Genomic DNA, 17,859 nt, shown 5'->3' with positions numbered 1-17,859 from the left:
CAGGGCGAAAATAGTAGTACGATACGAGGACAAGAACGTCAGCACATAATGAGAAGCAATGCGAGCGATGAAACGCTGCTTCATCATTGAGGGCCATTAGTATAGTCAACAGAGACGCAGCAGATGCAGAGCACTATGCGAGTCCACAGGCTGAGGTTGTTGGCGGCAGCAGGACGCGACGGTGTTGCAGTTGTAGACGCAGGAGTTGCACCAGCAGCTGCAGATGTCGTAGATATTGCAGTAGCAGAGGTCACCGGGGGACGAGACGATGATGCCTGGCCATGGGATTGGCCTTGTTGTTGCTGTTGACCTTGAATGTGGGTACCTTGCAAGAGTGGCTTTTTCTGGCGCGGTGGGGAGACATACAAGGCCTTTAAAGCGAATTGGCACTAAACCAGGCAGAACTCGGAGGTAAACATACCTTTCTGTCCTGGACGGTAGGCACATCAATGACACTCGGTGTGGTGTGGTGAAAACGGGGGAATATGGAGGAAAGCCGACCAAGGAGGGTACCTGATGATGAGGGTGTTGTACGGCTGCCACGGCCATGACGGGGAGGGGGACGACGCGTCGTAGAAGGCTGAAAACTCAAGTGTCACAAATAGGTTAGACCATGATTCCGGAAACTCACGCCAACATGTGCACCATTGAAAAAATCTGGCGGTAATCGATGCGCATCCGTGATTTTCTGACTTCGACGTTGTGTAGCGTCCGTCTGGCACAAAGATGAATAAAGGCAGGGCATGTTCAAAGAAAGGGCCAACTACCTCTAAGATTGACTTTTCGCCAACCTGTAATAACACAGATTAGTGCACATAACTTCTAAGAGTTCGAAGTTGAGATACCTTTGGGGCAGAGGCCTATGGAACATGTGTCATCAGTGTGTTCGATAGGAAATAGGATTCAAACTCACGGTCAGAAGTTTACCGAGGCCAGCTTCCCTGACGATAGCAGCGACATCCCATGTGTATATGTGATGGTCATCGCAGACAGTGGCCAGCAGCTTTCCATCAGGAGAAAAGGCCGCAGATCTCACTGCTTTTTCATGGAGGAGAGGTAGTCCAATAGGTTGATTGGTTTCAATGTTCCAAAGTCGTGTCGTCTTGTCAGATGATGCGCTCGCAAGGATACGGTTATTGGGAGATAATGAAAGGGCTTTAACAAGATGTTGATGTCCTTCGAGCACAGCGGTTTGTGTCCCAGTGGCGGTGTCGAATTTTCTAATCGAGTCATTATCATAGTTAAGTGACCCGGAGATAAGCGTGTTGACGTCCGAAGACCAAGCAACTCCAAGCATATTTCCCTCGAGTGTTTTGAGCAATTCGCCTGTCTTGACTTCCCAGAGTTTCACTGAAGCATCGTTCCCACCTGTTGCAATCATTGTTGCATCGGGTGAATAGTGAACCGCGCGCACGTATATATGCCCAGTCTTGATTGGCTCAAGGATGATCTCGCCGCTCTCAACATTCCACAATCTTGCCGTTCCATCACTTGATCCGCTCACCACTCGACCTCCGTCTGGACTCCAGCAGATAGATGACACCCCCCAAGTGTGGCCTGTCCATCTTGCAGTGACTTTACCTGTCTCGATGTCCCACAATCTCACTATGCCATCATCACTCCCGCTCGCTACTCCTTGCCGCCCGGCGACAACGCTATAGCCCACATCGTTCCACTGTCTTTATCCTTCCAATTCTCGCCTTTCTGCTTGCCACTCTCCAAGTCCCATACTTGCAGCGAACCATCGTCAGAACAGGTGATAGTGCGTCGTCCACCTGGAAGGTACAATATGCCCCAGACTGGTTCTTTTTGTCCTGCAATCTTCCGTTGGGGCTTCGCCGCTGACATGTCTCGTTTATCAGGAGCACGGTGAGCTGTGGATAGTGCGCGCCAAATTTATCTACACGGTCCGGCTCTGCTCCGACCTTTTGCTATGGCGTTGTCCAAGAGCACGGTTTTTTTTCGAGTTGGGCAGCAATCGTTGGTGCAGGTCTATTTTTTTTGGTCTAAGTAATCTTTGCTAAAACGTATAACGCATGTTATGACTTACCAGCAAATACTTTTCAAATGAAACTTGGCGTGCACACACTTGGAATGAAAGACCGAATCGAAGCAGGTGTTTAGTTGGACGCAGAGGCGAGTTGGGATAGCGCTTGTATAGGTCGCCTACACACCAGGTGTTTTCCGTGCGCCACATACACATAAGTATAAGCTGCGCAGATTACGCGTGCCAAAGCCTTGTCATCGACTCCACTTGGGCGCTTCACGCATTGCTTCTATGGGCCACCCGGCTCCATGGAAACGACATCATGGTCATTCATATCAATGAGATCGTGCATGGATTTCGTTGGTATATGTCCACAGCGCACTGTCGAGCTAGCACAGAGTCAAATACGTGCATATTACGACCAATAGTATCATTGGTATCTCTGCGATACTTCTGATGCCAGGTAATGGTCCATGTCCAGTTGAACAATCGGCGGTACTACGCCCATCTTACGCTACCAGAAAGCAAAAGGCCGGAAGTGTTTCTTTGAGAACAACGATGACCCAGAAGGCAAATGCATAAAATGCTAACGCCCTGCGGAAAGACGATGCGAAAGTTGATCGAGTGTATGTTGGCGAGGCCCAAAACGCGATAATGAATGGCATTTTAAGTCCATCCCAGCTTGCTGCACGTTCGGATCTCGCGGCGTCGATCCCGGCGCGACTTGCCAGTCGATTGCCCACCCACATTGGTAGGCGCTGGCCTTATGGCCCATGGAAATCTGTTTGCTGTCCCTGGATATTGTAATCAGCGGTGACCCACGCTCTTCCGCATATTACACCAGTCATTGATGGGCGCTAGATCAGTTCGTGTGGTCTGCGGTGATGAGTAAAGCGTTCCCTGAGTGTTACGGCGCGTTGTCTATAATTTGTTTAATTTCTGTGGGCGAGTGTGAGCATTTGCTCTCGAGATGACCCTGGTAGTGTCGCCACAGGGTGTGACACCGTAATTGATGGACATCACCGAGCACGATGATCGCCATTTGGCAATGAGAAGGAGAATATGTAACTCTTAGTAATATATGTATCCAGAGTAGGGATCGAGTGTGCTTGATGTTACAAAACATATCTAAAGTCCCTGTTCTGCCTATCTGTCAAATCCAGGAATTCCTAGTGCAGGCAGGTCATCGACCCTTGTACATGAAAAGCAACTATCGACTCGGAAAACTCACCTTGTCGATATTAACTTCTACACGCTTCCCATCCTCTGTGATTTGCTCGATAACATATTCTTCACCAGTGTCAACAGGCTCTGCGTCGCGGATTCGGTTCTCTCGGACGAGAACGGCACGGATAACAAGAAGAAGTACCGGACAGGCGACGTAGCATGCGCCGATCACAGCCCATGGGACGTGGTTGCTGCACATAAATAATGATTACTTGGAACATTCCTTCCTAGAAGAGTCAGCCGAAGAATGTCATACCGTGGCTTATATTGGTCCTTCCACATCAAGGGGCCAGCTGCGTTGCCAACGCAATAAGCCGAGAGCATGATGGCGTTAGTAACAACCTACAGGTTGATGTTCACTTAAGGAGCGATCGACTTCGATAACTGGCAAATTACCTACCCTCTTCGTATGGCCAGCAGTCACGTTATTGAGCCACGATAACGATAGTACAAATCCAGGGACACTAGTTTCAGCTACGGAGCGATGAGCATAGAAACACACCATGGGGATCACACGCACCCAGGAACTGGCCGACAAGAAGTCCAGCCTAATATGTGATATTAAAGACAACTTGGTAGACTCACAGATGGCAAGCCACATACCTGATTGGACCAAGGAAGTAGGTTCACCAACAAGATGCCGAACCACGACGGGATGAAGTACATAGCACCAACATAGGCTCTGGAATTGGACCGTTGTGCAGCGAGCCGAACACCAGTAAAGATTGTCAAGATTTCAAGAATACCAGGAACACAAGACAATAGAGTCGTTTGTAGAACGCTGAATCCGAACGAAGCGATGATGAGTGATTGCTGGTTTGTTAATGAGTTAGGCACATTGTTTAGAGCCGAGAAGAGGGCGAAGAGCCATGTCTTGGGGTCGGTCAGGGCTTCAATCATCCTAGAGAAGTCGACGTGAGGAATGAAAGATCACAATGGCATCGAATACGTACTGCTCCATCTTAAAATGTTTGTTTTCCACCCCCGTTTGGTTTTCCTGCGCCAAATGTAAGCCAAAGGCTGATACCAATTCATTTAACAGAGGTACCTTGATACGCTGCACGGCTTTCGCCCGCTCGTCGGGAGTAAGGAACCAGGCGTTCGTAGGCGAATCAGGGAACAAGAACCTTCATCAGGCGGATATGTCTTAGATATGAAGACTGGGCAATGGAAATATTCGCTTGATAGACTCACCAGAATGAGATAGCAAGGATCACTGTTGTCATACCAGTGATGATCATGAGCCTGTGATCCATCAGAAGGAGCAGGGAGTGATAAAAATAATTATCTGACCATTGCCATGGTTCAAACCCTTTTGTGTTAATGTGGAGAACACCAAAGCTGATGAAACCAGCAACGACTTGTGCTAGAGTTCGCTGGCTTAGGCGGCGACGTCAAACATACATTTCAGTGAGCGCACCAATGCCATTCATCAGAACTAAATTCACACACGCACAATCAATTTGCTTTTCCGATCATTTGCAAACGAGAACTCACACCAATAGCCAACTCGCAGCGTTTGTTCCGTCCGCGTGTAGAACATAGAGCTGACGATCAAGAATCCAGCAGTGATCGACCCCTCACAAGCGCCCAGCAACATGCGCACGACAAGAAGCCCAGCAAAATTCTTGCATGCTGCATGACATACAAGTGCGACTGCCCAGACGAAGATATTGATACTGATACAAGCTGTCATTGATGTTTACACTGATAATGGTTGCGAGTCTACCTCATCCACTTCCCAACCGGGAATTTCTGAAGGGCGAGGTTCTGGGGGAACTCGAAGAGAAGATAACTGAGATAGAACACAGTGCCAAGCCTGAAAGATAGTTAGTGTATGGATTATGCAGACTCGAGAAATGCATGTCTCGCCAATTGTACCTTCAGAAAGTTCACCTTCAGATTTTCGACTTCAAGAACAATAATGACTTACTCATTCGTGGTCAGGTTCGTGGCCCGTCTGACAACACACGTCAGTAGTGGTTTATTGGTCTTGATACATATTTCTTACTGAATTCCAAGGATGGACGCATAACCCAAGGTTGTCTTGTCCATAAATTGGATCCTGTGTTCGTATAAGCGCTGACTTGTAGCAAGCACAGTCAACCTACCAGTACAAAGCTGAACAGGGATCGTCAGACACAATCGATTTGTACAATTGGGCACAGCGACAACTCACCACACATCAGAGGCATGATATGTCTGTCAATCTTCCTCCTGTAAAACAAAATCAAATCAATTAATGTACATGCAGTTCTCACAGCACACCTTATTCTCAAAGCCTCATCTAGATCAAGAGGTGAAGTGGGCCCAACAACGAGTTGAGCACCAGTGTCAAGATCCTTGGTCGATAAGTAAACATGTTTCTGGTCTCTGAGCATAATATTAGGGGAATCCGAACTCATTTTGAGAGGTCGTGCGCATGAAGACGTAGCCGTACTTCGCTGCATGCAGGTTGCAAGAGAAGTGGATCAGCTTATTTTATGTCGTATTGCCACGCATAAAAGTGGCGGAGATAATCGGTAGATTCCATCAGTAGTATGTATTGGGTGCCTGCCCCTCATGATGTGCCAGCCTGAGCGTGCGCCTGGTCCTGTTGCCGAGTATCATTGATCTTGATTTAATTGTAAAAGTTGTCTAAAAGGACGTAGATCGCAAGAGTAAACCAACACAATGGCAGCCAACACGCATCATCCACATCTACAAGATATAAGCATACCTGAGTCGTCACCTTGGATTAATCGAGACCGAGCATGATGATATGTACTACGTGCGCTGTTCACCATTCGATAATTGTGATAACGGGCACATCTGGTAACGGCGTCGACGAGTCCTCAGTTAAAGTATGGCCGTTTTGTGTCTAACCGTCTGTTTCAGTCTCCGATCGCCAGAAAATTCGATTAGGTCGAGACTCTGCAAACTTGAAGGTTCTCATAGTAAAGTATTGACGGGGACCATCCAGCTGCATGCATCATGTAGTACGTAGCGGCTTGTACTAGTAACTAGAATGAATGTCTTCCCTCATATGTTGAACTTATAGTCTGAAAAATCAACCAAATTATGTAAGCCGAGGCACTGTATGCTGGCTCAGATGCCGGTTCTATTATTGGCACATATACTATTTGCCTCTTCACTTCTTTGCCACCCGCCGGCAATAACGCCATGTTCCACGGTGTTCCGCTGCCCATTTCTCGCTTTTTGTTTGCTACCTCCAAGTCCCATACTCGCAGGCTGGCAGCGAAGCGTCGTTAAATCGGGTGATAATTATGTGCCGTCTGTGCGGCAGGTACAACTTGAAAGTGACCTAGTCCTGCTAATTTTGTCCTGCAATTTTTGTGGCTTTTCCTCGTAGCGTTTCTCCCTATATGCAATATCAATAGCAGGTCTGTTTGATAACTGGGCACGATGGCTGCCCACTGTCAGGCAGGCAAGTGATCAGTGGCTACTTCGAAATTCAGTTTAATTCACAGATCTTAAATGTGATATTTTTGTCATTCTGTCATTGATCACGAGATGTTAGTTCGCCTACCCTGCGCCCCTGTAGGAGTAAGCGTGTGGTGGCCGTTTGGCTCAGATGTGACAGTGCTGGCTCAAATGCCAGTCCTACACTATTACGGTATGCCCATTGCCCCATCATCACTTGGCTCCCGGCAATAACACTGTGCTCCACGGTATTCCACTTTTCATTTCCACTTTTTTTTGCTTGCTACTCTCTAAGTACTCCCATATTCGCAGGCTGACAGCGAAGCGTCGTTAAATCAAGTGATAATGCGCCGTCCATGCGTCGCCCACCCTGCACTCCTGTAAACACAGACTCACTGCTAACTAGGAGCTACTTCATAGTATCATACGGTATTTCTCGTTCACCGATTGCGATAAAAATGGTTGGGCATGGTTGCGCCATCCGTCAGTCCCTGGTGCGCGCTTCTTATTGCATTGCCCACAGGTATGATCATATTCACTATGTTTATTTTTATCCAGATCGATGAATCCTTGCTACCATATGTACCGCCTCGTCTCTGCTGGGATTTTTGAATTCTTCGAGACCTCGAAATCATTCATTTCTCCGTGCAATTGAGTTCGAGTTCCATTTCCTGCATACTTCCGAGGCTTACGAGGTCGCCGTGCGGTCACTATCCGTAAGTATCACTCTTCTAGCCTCTACCAATGATCAGACCAATAAGAATGTAACAAACGCTCATTATTGTTTCCTTGGGGCGGGGCCCTATGCAGGGCCTCAGTACGTACGGGACTTACTATTTTCGTTTATCGTCGGATGAGTCCGTAGGTATAATAAAATGACCGGTGGTTTCAAATACCATCTCATCGGAAGGTGGAGCAGCAGAGCCAACCTGGAGGCTCATGACGGAGATGTGTGTACTCGGGTAATCGGGAACGAAGTAGTTCTGAGTTTAGTAAGTACCGTCAAAGAGCGAGATCGATCTATGTACTTATAACAATTCTCCAGGGATCTAACAAAAAATCCGGTGCTATTTCATTATGCGTGTTTGCGGACCTTACCTATATATTACTCCCGTCGTAAGCATCCTACATGTTCATGCTGTACGCTGAAACGATGTAACGCCGGTATTAATATTGATGATCACTGGCAGCGGGATCAACCGTCAGTCCTTAGGTGCGGAAATTGACTGTTCTAGAGTTTCTACGATGAACATTCGCAAGATTCAATTTTGATTGCGCCTCATAATGCAGGGACTATCAGAGAAAATATTCACAATCGCCCGCGCGTCGCATAACGTATATTCAAAATAACACCGTTTACCTATCGATATCAAAATTCCTTGATTTGAATCACGGCGAATGTAGCCAATAAAAAAAGGGGGGGTGTATAACACGATTAGGCGCGTTATTACGATGATCGACCTCTTGGCTAAAAATTAAACTTAGGTTTGGGTTCACTGTCGCCGATAGGCTCAAGAACACAGGTTGCAATTTGTATGTCACTCCGGTAGTTTCCCTGAAATGATGAGATCGAATTGAATTGACTGGGTCACATGTGAGGATATGAGATATACCCCCGGTGACAAAATATATTGCGCCGCATGAGCTTACCGTATTTATTCTGATGGTGATATGTCCCGATGAATGAAATAAATTCGGAAGATCCAAATCTTGAAGCTTGAATGGAGCAGATCGTGGGGGTGATGTCAGCATGCCTACAAAAGAGCACGGGGACCACGGACGCTTGCTTAACGGAAATTAATCTTAATTGTTGATCATTCAATGAACACACCCTATAACACTCCTAGGCCGGCTTTGAGCTGATCTACGAGATCATCTGTTTCCTGGGTGTTGCTATCCGATTCCTTCTCTTCGGTAACACAGCGCTCACACCGGCAAGGTCCGAATCCCCATTCTGATAATCTCCGGCGTCGATCCCTGAGACTGCTCTTGGGGTTAGTGTATGTGATTAGGAGCTCCTGTCCTATTTCGAAGTCCTCCTTTGCGATCACTGTGATGCGTGAGAGCGCGGTGCGTTGGTCCAAGTGCCTTATTGAGATGTTGGGAGTGCAACTGTGGTTAAGGTGAGAGTGCAGTCTGTACAGTCCACCATGGGCCTCCAGATCTGCGAACCAGCGTAAAACGGTGAACTAAAACATGATAGTTATGGAACAGCTTACTGAGACTCATGCGTCCCAAGCCACGTAAGAAGGCCTGATATTCGAAAGTAAATTTCTGTAGCTCTTCGGGAATTGGCTTTTTCAGGCAGCGTGCTAGTTTTTTCTGTTCTGCAGGTGTCCGAGGCTCTTTAAATGCTTGCAAGTACAACTCAAAGGCTCTCCGCCAATTTTTACGATCGGGCTCCAATCCTTGCTCGCTATTAGAGGGTCAGTGGCCATCCGCTGTCGAAGTGTTGGAGTCCAATGGCTCACCGAAGACACTGAGCACGTTCTTCCATCCCAAGCTCAGCAAGGCCCTGGACTACATCCCACTCCAGGTCGAATGTCGCAGCATCTTGCTGAGAAACCAGTAAAAGTCGGCTGGTACACTGCGCGAGAGCATGCAGGGCCATCCATTGTGCATCTCTTGCGAAGGCAAGGAGTGGTACAGACGCGGGATTGCGTGCGGAACATAGGAGAGGGTGCACTTTTTCTGCCTGTAGGCGACAGAGCCTATTGCAGTATCTTGCTGTGCAGGGAGTTGCAGTTGTGGAGGCCTCGCAGGATATATGCAACGGGGAGTGGTCGCGGATGATGGACGAGCAGAGGGAGCATGCCTCCGATGCGTGCTGGAGATCATAGATCTCCCTTTCCAGACATACTAAGCACTTGGATCCAAGCGACGGAATGTGTAGGGGAGCTCACCATTCTGGGGCCAGGATGAAGGGATCCTCTCTCCATAAAACATCTCCTTTTGCTATATTTTCTTTAGCGACGAGACCCTTGCCCTTGATCGCGTCAAAGTACTTGACTTCCACCCTACTGGTCCACTTGTTGACATCAAGACTTTGATTGAGGCGAAAAGATGGATGGATGGTGTTGGTTGTACTATTGGGCGTCCCAGCGTCCGATCTGACGAGTCCTTCACTCTGCAAGATCTTTCGGATGCGTTTTTCGCTGACCGTCCATGATGGATTTGCGTCAAGTAAGAAGCTGTGGACTTTGGCGACGCCAGAGGCGGGGTTGCCTTTTTTCAGCTCGACAGCCGCTTTTCTGACTTCGTCTTCGGTGGGGGTGACGTTTCTGCTGGTGGACATGATCGTTAGGTTTAGCGAGATGTTATCAAATCATGATCTGTTCTCCTTGGTAATCAAGAATGAACAACGAACTAGTAATCCTGTGTCGAAGTACTACTAGTACATGTAGCTCTGACTGTGTAGAACTTTGAAACCAACTTGCAAAACCATGGCACTGTCATATATGCCATGCCGTGACCTCGTACTTTGACAATGTTTTTTTTTTCTTTCATTTTTCCAGCACGCTTTTCTCAATGTCTCACCACCTACTAGCAGATTATCTAGGCGAAGGCAAGCAGAATGTTTGACCTATGAATAGCAACGGTCTGTAACAGTGCAGTGCATGAAGTTAAGCTACTGCAACTGTCAACAATGGAAGTTCTGGCCATGGCCGCCACAATTGAGAGTCCCTCCGCCAACAACATGAACGCGAAGTAAGTATCGAAATCCAGTAATTCGAATCCCCAATCGCTGCCCCCTTGGACTGATCTCATGGTTAAAAAAGACGGTGGCCAGATTTCAATGGACGCGAACGCATGCTCATATATATATGCATTGGCAACACGAGCCAGATGCGGGATGCTGCGCTTCAGTGGGGGTGCTGGGGCTGCGATGGGATGCGCAGAGTAGCTACGTGCGCTGAAGGACTGGAAGCATACCTCTGGGGTGAGTTGGTTGAGTTATGATGTAGTTTAATAAACCTGAACAACAGGAAAATTGACAAGGAAGAATGCTGTGTCGAACCTTTTTGTCCTGAAATCTGACATGCAAGGCTTCAGGACAAAAGGATTCGATAGTCTTATCAACATCTATGATGGACGCGCGACGATAGAAGAAACCCCAACCTTGGATCATCCTTCCGCCGCTCGGAATGCCCGGGGCGACAAGCAATTGTGGAGAGCACGCAGATGTCGTGCTGAAAGGGTGTAGCACGTAATATTCTAAAATACCAGTACTCACCGTGAGTGCATTTCATTTGACACTAAGTCGAATCGAATTATGTCACTATACTGTCCATAGACTCCAGGGAACGGAGGTAGTCCCGAGTCCGCTTCAGACCAACTATACTTTGAACATCAAATAGCAGCTACAGTTGAAAACGCCGGCGGACCCCTTGTTATGTTTCTAGCACCGCATGAACCGACCTGATATCATCTCGACTCGACTCGGAGCGGCAACTGCCACTTTGCATCCTCAGAACCTTTGACGTTCGGAGATGACACCTGCATGGTCCAATCGATCTCTTTCGTGGGAGTGAACTTGAATGCTTGGATGAGTGTGCAAAGGACAATCTCTGTCCAACTGGTCAGCTAGAATCTAATCAAGAACAAAACCTACGAACTCATCTCAAGTTCTGAAAACCTGAATCCACTATGTATGTTCTCATCAGAGACCGACAATTGTGGCACAATTTTTTAATCTCACATGCACGCTCTTCCGCCGCCAATGAATGTCATTCTGGAGAAGAAATGGATTATTGAGTATAAGCATTCCGGGGATTTATATACCACTCACAGGTGAGAGTAGACCCCTGGAATCTCGGCATCAATAACACTTTGTGGAAGTGGAGACAGCCATTTTTTCTGGTTTCTACTGAAGCGCGTCGTCTCCCCAGATTTCAGGATCTCAATTGGAGTTCAGGATTGACACGACAACATTCGTGTTCTTGGGCACAAGGACCTCATGCATATATGTCCCATCATTCCCTTTGACGGGACGCGAGAAGGGGAGGACTATATTGTCAGCTGCACTAGAAAAACAAGGTTCATTCGAACATATCTGGCGAATTTTGGGTGGGACATACGTGCGTGCGACGGTGGTAACTGGAGGATACCTATGTATGCCCTTGTGAACATAAACAAGTTTAGAGAAAATGAACCCTTACAGATGCAGTGTCTCTCGACATACTGCATCAAGGTATGGCAGATTGGCCAGGGCATCATAGTCAAGCTCGCCAAGTTCAGCCATTGCTAGTTGGATTTCCTCGCCCAGTCTGTCTTGTGCATCTTGGTGATGAGCAAGAGTCAAAAGGGTCCGACATAGGGCACCGGCAGTCGTATGTGTTGCGGTAAAAACAAGCGTACTGATGTAATATCAGACAGATACGCGAATGCAGCCACGCCCACCTCATTTGTGCCATGAGCTCTAAATCTGGAAGACGATCTTCCGCTGAAGCATCCATGTTGGCTCGGACTATTGCAATAGATAGCCCAGTGGTTAGGAACGCAATTACAACAAAGGAACCTTCATGAACGCACGCAGTATGCTCGTGATGTCTTTTCCTTCTCCAATCTGGTGCAATACCGCGTCGTCTCCCTTAGAAAGTGCACATTTCTTTTCCTCCAAGACCTTCATCGATGTCTCATCCATAGCGTCGACAATACTACAGATCTCCTGAAGTCAGGAGGCCTGACATTGATAAGAAATGGGAGAAATTTCCTCGCGACGGACACTTTGAATATTGTTGGGCTGAAGTTCTCGCTAGCCCCCTCCCACAAAGCTGAAAGGAATCACCGGAATGCGTACAGGAGGTTCTTGACGGCGGTGCTGTAAGGATTTGCATAGCATTCTTGCAGACAATCAAAAGAGTACCGGAGTCCGCTCTGCCCCACGAGTTCAAGAGCGGTGCGATTGAGCCATTCCAACACATTAATTTCACGGGACCCGTGTTCTACTTACGCTGCAACGCTGTCTCGGAGCTATTACAATGCGCAATCAATAACGCCCACCAACGCCAGACAGGTAAGGCACTTACGCATTTCGTCACCTTGAGAAAAGCAGGCACCATGTCTCGCACGTGGCTGATGGAAAACACAGGGTTGAGCATCTTCCGCTGCTTTCGATGGTGTTCGCCTGTATTGGGAATAAGATACAGGGGCAGCAAAACAAGAGTCCCACCGCACCCGTCGTCGAGAGTAGGCCATCCCCAAAAAGGACCTTGTTTGTCCTGCAGGGCTTTCCAGTGAAGTGAAATGTCAAGCACAGTGGAAATCCCTACGCTGAAAAGGCAGGAGTCACTTCAAAAGTGTTCTGATCCTTGACCATGATATGGTACATGGCCTTTGGATCGAACACATACAACTCCCTTGCCTGTGAACAACGTTCTCAGAAAATAGCGATGCGTTTGTGCGATTGACGTACCCCCAAAGGCCCATAGAACTTCGATACTGGACCGTAGCGTTCCGCAAGCACCTTGTGGAAATCCCATACATACCGCGCAAATATCTGATCCAAGTTGCCTGATCGATTTTGTCAGCGCATTAACCCGTTGAGATTGTGCATTGTGCCTTTACCTGTCCACCAATGCTGACGAGGAGGCCCGGGAATGTTATCTAGTGGGTTTCTCGCAAAGTAGCTACCCCAAACGGTGTAGAGGATTAGGCCCACGGCGCACAACAACAGCCAGACATAATGCATGATACTGAACAAATGCCTTTGGTCAGGATTAGGGGTGTTATGTACGCCAGAACGTCAAAAATTATTTCACCGATAAGTCACCCGGACCTTCCGTAGACCGCGTGTCACGGACAAGAAGGGGATCACCATCAAGCGCTGCGCGATGATGCGGCGATCGGGATCTATTAGTATTCCCAAGTCACTCTTGCACTAAGATGGTTAGCATAATATAAATCTGAAGCATCAAAGAGTCGAAGAACAAGCTAATGCGCAAGAAGCACAGGTTTTCCCGCGCGAAGGCGCAGGAACTGTTCAGGTTCGCCGTTAATGCAACAGGAGATAAAACGCCAAGATCCCCAGATACGGGGACAATCAAACCAAGATAGCGGAATAAGTGACACGCACGGTCTTCCACGTACAAGTTGCCTACGTATGCCAGGTATACGTTGATAATACGGGACTCGCAATATCTAGAAAAGGCACTAGAAGTGAGATTTATGGGTGCTATCAATACAGCTGAAAAAGATAATACGAACTACATAACCTCAATCAACTCTCGCACGTTTCCCGGGCCTGCTTTCCGAGTCATCACCACCACCTTCCTCTGGTCGATTCCCAAGCTCTGTTCGTACCTCACTCTCACCAAACGGACCTCTGTTAGACGGCGCATCCTGTCCTCGCTCAACTGAACGTGAACGAGATTTATATGGAATGGTTGGGGCCTGGCCCGACACACCCCTCAGAACATCAAGTTCGTTCTCTGCTCTTTGTCGTGCGATGCGTTCCTCCTCCCATAGCCTCCTCATGTCCTCCAACTGCGCTTGCAAGTCACCCATTGCTTGATCCATGAGCAACTTCTCTAGTGTCCATTTCTCAATGTTGCGTGCCTCGTTTTCTTTCAGATGGTGGATATACTGCACAGCACGCTGAAGAATTGCGCCTTTTGCCTTCTCACCAGAACTGTTTGGTACTATACGACCAAGTTCGTTAATGCCCTCGTTGATATTTCCTCGGCGTCGACGCTCGACTTCTTTCTGAGAAAATTACATGAGCATCAATGATCAGGGCACGGGAGGCCTCATCGAAGAAACCTACATGGTTGTCCTTACGCTGGCGGGTCCACTCATCGGTGCCCATTGCAGCGCTCCTGGCGGCCCGGGATCTTCCCGTCGATCCAGATGCCGGTTGTGGAGCTGTTGAAGGAGGCTGTTCTCCAATGTCTGTGTCACTGAGACCGTCTCCTCCATCCTGCGCGTGAGAAGCGGCTGGAGGGGTTTGACCTGCAGCTGCCGCGGCTGCAGACAAGTGCCCAAGGTTGGGAGGACCGCGGGGGTGTGAAGAAGGGCCAGGATCGCCAGGGAATGGTATTGGGTGCTGAAGTTGGTGTTGATTTTGAAGAGGGAACAATCCGGCCTGAGCGAGAGCTTGCAAGGATTGAGCAGCCTCTCCGGTCATATCGCCCTGAGTAGGAGACTATTGATATAACAAAAATGGTGTCAGCGGCACATTCAGTGAAGACTGACGAATGCGACAGAAGCAGAGTGAACTTGAAACACCAATAATCCATCAGTCGTACAAAGGTAATCCGATATAATATTCAAGGATAGTTGTTGGTTACGGACCTTGTGGAAGAGATTAGGTAGGTTCTTGAGGAGATTAGAGACTTGAGCGGCATCCATACCCTCTATCTGCAAGGGGATGCGGTCTCCATTTGGAACAGAAACCGCAACTGGTGCTGGTGAACTCTGACTAACGCTGGTGGTGGATGCGCCGGCGGGAATAGAAGAGTGCTGTGCAGAAGTCATGGTGAGGGCTGGAGTGGCCAGCGGGCTAAACAACTACTTATGTTGCTTTACTAATTTTGTGGATTGTCTAGGGGTTTATTGACTCACAATTACAACAGTGATATAGGCACAATATGACTTTGAGGGAGCAAGTTGCTGCAGAAGGTCGTGCTGGTCACGGGGTAAGGAGGTCAAAGTCACGGGAAAGTCACATGTCGCCTCTTATATCGCGAAACTGATTCTTACAAATATAAACAAATATATCACGCCACATATTACAACCCACGCAATTGAATTATGTAAGTTAACGTCCGGGTGAACTATTTGTGCTTCGACATCATGCCTCATTATCCTCATAATTGACAGTATGGTCGATTCCTGCAGGACTGGCATAGCACTTTTACTACCTCCGCAAGCATCTTGCAGAGATAATTGATTCTGATGATAAAATCATGAACATGGTTTATTGGTTTATCCAAAGAACCCTTCAGGTCCTGACATGCGCCAAGGCTTGTGAACGACCCCAGTTATCCATGTGCCGTACGGCGCCTATATTGATCCATTTGGTTGTCTCTCCTTCGGCGGAGTGACAATTCATCGTCTTTCTTCTTGTCTTTATCCTTCTTTTCATCTGTGGTAATCTCTGGTTTCTGTTACTGTCTGATTAGTGACGATGCGCATGTCTGTGGAAGACCCTCTCACACTTGCAATTGCACCTCCCAAAGATGAAACACCCCAAGAGAAAGACACACGTGAGCAGGCAGAGATCGAAGCTCGTCGAATAAGCGAGTCCATCGACGAGCAAATCCGTCAAGAACGAGCCGCACTCAAGAAGAAGAAATCTGTCAAAGTACTTCTCCTTGGACAGAGCGAGAGCGGTGCGTTCACCAGAGCATGATTTCGGAAGTGAACTTATCCTGATCGTACAGGAAAATCTGCTACACTCAAAAGTACGTTTCGTGGATCATTAAGTAGTTAAGACGATCTCATTTCACAGACTTCCAATTACAACATGCACGACGCGAGTGGGCGGAGGAGCGAGCCGCATGGCGGGCAGTTATTTATTTAAACCTCGTTCGCAACATTGTCAGGGTCCTGGATATCCTCGGTCGAGAAGTGTCTCTAGCCGAGGGTGAAAAGCGTCCGGGGTCTACAGCAATAGAGTATCTCAGCGATTCCGACGACGAGTCAACCAGCCGTGGAATTGTTTATCATTTCTCGGACAAGCATCGTTTCATGCAACGGCGTCTTGGCCCGTTACGCAGCATTCAGAGTGACCTCGAGAACAAGCTTGGTCCTGAATCGCAAGAAGTTCGATCAACAGTTTCTGTGTCCGCAACACCATTTGATTCTCCAGGCTTTCAACTACTACCCAAACGCCCCTCGCGAGACTTTGGCATCAATTCAACAAATGGATGGAAATCTGCCTTGGAAAAGCTGCGCCCGTCGATGATGTCCAGTTCCCGTCCTCAAAGACGGAGTAATAGTGATCACAACGAGATTACTGATGTGCTCGTTGCGTGCAAGGAAACCATGCTAGAGTTGTGGCAGGACCCCGTTGTCCAGCAAGTTTTGTCTCATCGCAAGACAAATATCGAAGACTCACCGGGCTTGTGGGTGTTCTTTATCCTGTATTTTAATACCCCTACTTATTGAATCGAAGCTTTTTGAACGACATTGACCGCATCGTGTCGTATGACTATGAACCTAGCGATAACGATATTGTTCGTGCGCGTCTACGAACGGTTGGCGTTCAAGAACACAAAGTCGTGATGGACGACGGTAAGACGTTAGATAACTTCCAAACACTTGCATTAAACAGCATTCCGCAGGCAACGGGAAAGAGTGGCTATTGTATGATGTTGGCGGAACGAGGTCTTCGGTAACTTTGATCACTTATCCAGTCATATTTTGGAACTTACAACCCTCCTATGAAGCGTGTAGCATGGGCGTCGTATTTCGACGATGTTGATGCCATCATTTTCCTCTGTCCAATCTCTTGCTTCGACGAGCGGCTCCGTGAAGATCGTCGCATAAATCGCCTGGAAGATAGCTATCTCCTATGGAAATCAGTCTGCTCGTCTCGTATTCTAGCCAAGACCGAGATCATTCTCTTTCTCAACAAGTGCGATCTCCTGCACAATAAGATCAAGCGAGGGATGTGTATAAAGGATCACATCCCGAGCTACGGCAGTCGCAAAAATGACACCATTACAGTAATGAGATGTAGGCTTCAATTTGCGCACTGTTTGCGAATAGGTCACGGCTATACATCGATGCTCATGCGATCATTCTCTTCTTTTCCAGACTTTCAACAACATTTCAGGGAAATTTCTAAACAGTATTCCCCGGAGCCACGGCCGTTTTTCATCCATTTCACATCGGTAATCGTGAGTCTCCCACTGTTTGACGTGCCTGGGTTCCTTGAGAACGTTCCATGGCCACGCTGGCACAGGGGTCTGAACTTTTTTTTATTACTTTTAGGACACCAAGGCCACCGCAGCTACGTTGAGCGTAGGTAAGTGTCCACACGAGTTTAGGACGTCTCGATTCTCACATAGGTACTCTTAGTCGAGGAAAGTATTCTTCGTACTCATTTACGGAATGCGGATCTTCTATAATATCGCTGTGTTATCTTATCACAACCTTAGTATACCCCCACCTACTTCATTACTGTCGATGTCTTCTAACGTGTTGTACCACCACCTTATTAATGCATGCCTCTTCATACTCATTGTCGATGAGGCCCGAGTACTCTTACCAACTGC

The 17,859-nt window shown here is 47.8% G+C and overlaps 7 protein-coding genes across 7 annotated transcripts; 2 read left to right on the top strand and 5 right to left on the bottom strand.

The window, feature by feature from the left end:
* Positions 1-83: 83 nt before the first annotated feature.
* Positions 84-1,381, bottom strand: BJ212DRAFT_1480566 (WD40-repeat-containing domain protein; the record flags this gene model as incomplete). The annotated part of the gene is made up of 6 exons (XM_041340108.1): positions 84-371; positions 422-580; positions 632-715; positions 768-791; positions 846-860; positions 914-1,381. 6 exons carry the CDS (start codon positions 1,379-1,381, stop codon positions 84-86), a joined length of 1,038 nt encoding a protein of 345 aa, XP_041193260.1.
* A 1,721-nt stretch (positions 1,382-3,102) lies between these two features.
* BJ212DRAFT_1480565 (major facilitator superfamily domain-containing protein) lies at positions 3,103-5,619 on the bottom strand (the record flags this gene model as incomplete). Its single annotated transcript, XM_041340107.1, has 18 exons — positions 3,103-3,156; positions 3,219-3,405; positions 3,471-3,556; positions 3,615-3,688; positions 3,735-3,762; positions 3,818-4,115; positions 4,168-4,211; positions 4,263-4,341; positions 4,409-4,459; positions 4,508-4,580; positions 4,635-4,652; positions 4,712-4,893; positions 4,944-5,033; positions 5,148-5,174; positions 5,226-5,279; positions 5,326-5,335; positions 5,394-5,431; positions 5,483-5,619. 18 exons carry the CDS (start codon positions 5,617-5,619, stop codon positions 3,103-3,105), a joined length of 1,530 nt encoding a protein of 509 aa, XP_041193259.1.
* A 2,850-nt stretch (positions 5,620-8,469) lies between these two features.
* Positions 8,470-9,932, bottom strand: BJ212DRAFT_1446811 (uncharacterized protein; the record flags this gene model as incomplete). The annotated part of the gene is made up of 4 exons (XM_041338304.1): positions 8,470-8,801; positions 8,857-9,053; positions 9,109-9,483; positions 9,541-9,932. 4 exons carry the CDS (start codon positions 9,930-9,932, stop codon positions 8,470-8,472), a joined length of 1,296 nt encoding a protein of 431 aa, XP_041193258.1.
* Positions 9,933-10,283: 351 nt separating this feature from the next.
* On the top strand, positions 10,284-11,060 carry BJ212DRAFT_1299458 (uncharacterized protein; the record flags this gene model as incomplete). The annotated part of the gene is made up of 4 exons (XM_041332868.1): positions 10,284-10,345; positions 10,417-10,577; positions 10,624-10,835; positions 10,932-11,060. The coding sequence occupies 4 exons, from the start codon at positions 10,284-10,286 to the stop codon at positions 11,058-11,060; spliced, it is 564 nt and encodes a 187-aa protein (XP_041193257.1).
* A 2-nt stretch (positions 11,061-11,062) lies between these two features.
* Positions 11,063-13,328, bottom strand: BJ212DRAFT_1446810 (cytochrome P450; the record flags this gene model as incomplete). Its single annotated transcript, XM_041338303.1, has 16 exons — positions 11,063-11,205; positions 11,254-11,282; positions 11,337-11,369; positions 11,427-11,501; positions 11,560-11,661; positions 11,716-11,745; positions 11,797-11,994; positions 12,038-12,104; positions 12,170-12,305; positions 12,326-12,380; positions 12,438-12,582; positions 12,663-12,764; positions 12,815-12,858; positions 12,910-13,001; positions 13,053-13,150; positions 13,205-13,328. 16 exons carry the CDS (start codon positions 13,326-13,328, stop codon positions 11,063-11,065), a joined length of 1,473 nt encoding a protein of 490 aa, XP_041193256.1.
* Positions 13,329-13,852: 524 nt separating this feature from the next.
* Positions 13,853-14,444, bottom strand: BJ212DRAFT_1271381 (uncharacterized protein; the record flags this gene model as incomplete). Its single annotated transcript, XM_041330954.1, has 2 exons — positions 13,853-14,341; positions 14,403-14,444. 2 exons carry the CDS (start codon positions 14,442-14,444, stop codon positions 13,853-13,855), a joined length of 531 nt encoding a protein of 176 aa, XP_041193255.1.
* Positions 14,445-15,405: 961 nt separating this feature from the next.
* Positions 15,406-17,825, top strand: BJ212DRAFT_1352539 (guanine nucleotide binding protein, alpha subunit). The gene is made up of 9 exons (XM_041335569.1): positions 15,406-15,969; positions 16,021-16,041; positions 16,089-16,704; positions 16,755-16,873; positions 16,924-16,973; positions 17,029-17,317; positions 17,399-17,481; positions 17,576-17,609; positions 17,663-17,825. Exons 1-9 carry the CDS (start codon positions 15,765-15,767, stop codon positions 17,710-17,712), a joined length of 1,467 nt encoding a protein of 488 aa, XP_041193254.1. The 5' UTR covers positions 15,406-15,764; the 3' UTR covers positions 17,713-17,825.
* The last annotated feature ends 34 nt before the right edge of the window (positions 17,826-17,859 follow it).

This window comes from Suillus subaureus (genome assembly GCF_016647635.1).
Source record: "Suillus subaureus strain MN1 chromosome Unknown BJ212scaffold_15, whole genome shotgun sequence".
Taxonomy (NCBI): Eukaryota; Fungi; Basidiomycota; class Agaricomycetes; order Boletales; family Suillaceae; genus Suillus; species Suillus subaureus.
The sequence above is the reverse complement of the archived record's forward strand: the minus strand, read 5'-3'. Positions and strand labels throughout refer to the sequence as shown.

Excerpts from the sequence above, each read along its gene's own strand:
- BJ212DRAFT_1352539 (XM_041335569.1), top strand. The coding sequence starts at position 15,765 with ATGCGCATGTCTGTGGAAGACCCTCTCACACTTGCAATTGCACCTCCC. Across the intron at positions 17,318-17,398 it reads CACCATTACAGTAATGAGAT|ACTTTCAACAACATTTCAGG; the intron begins GTAGGCTTCAAT and ends CTTCTTTTCCAG. Across the intron at positions 17,482-17,575 it reads TCCATTTCACATCGGTAATC|GACACCAAGGCCACCGCAGC; the intron begins GTGAGTCTCCCA and ends TATTACTTTTAG.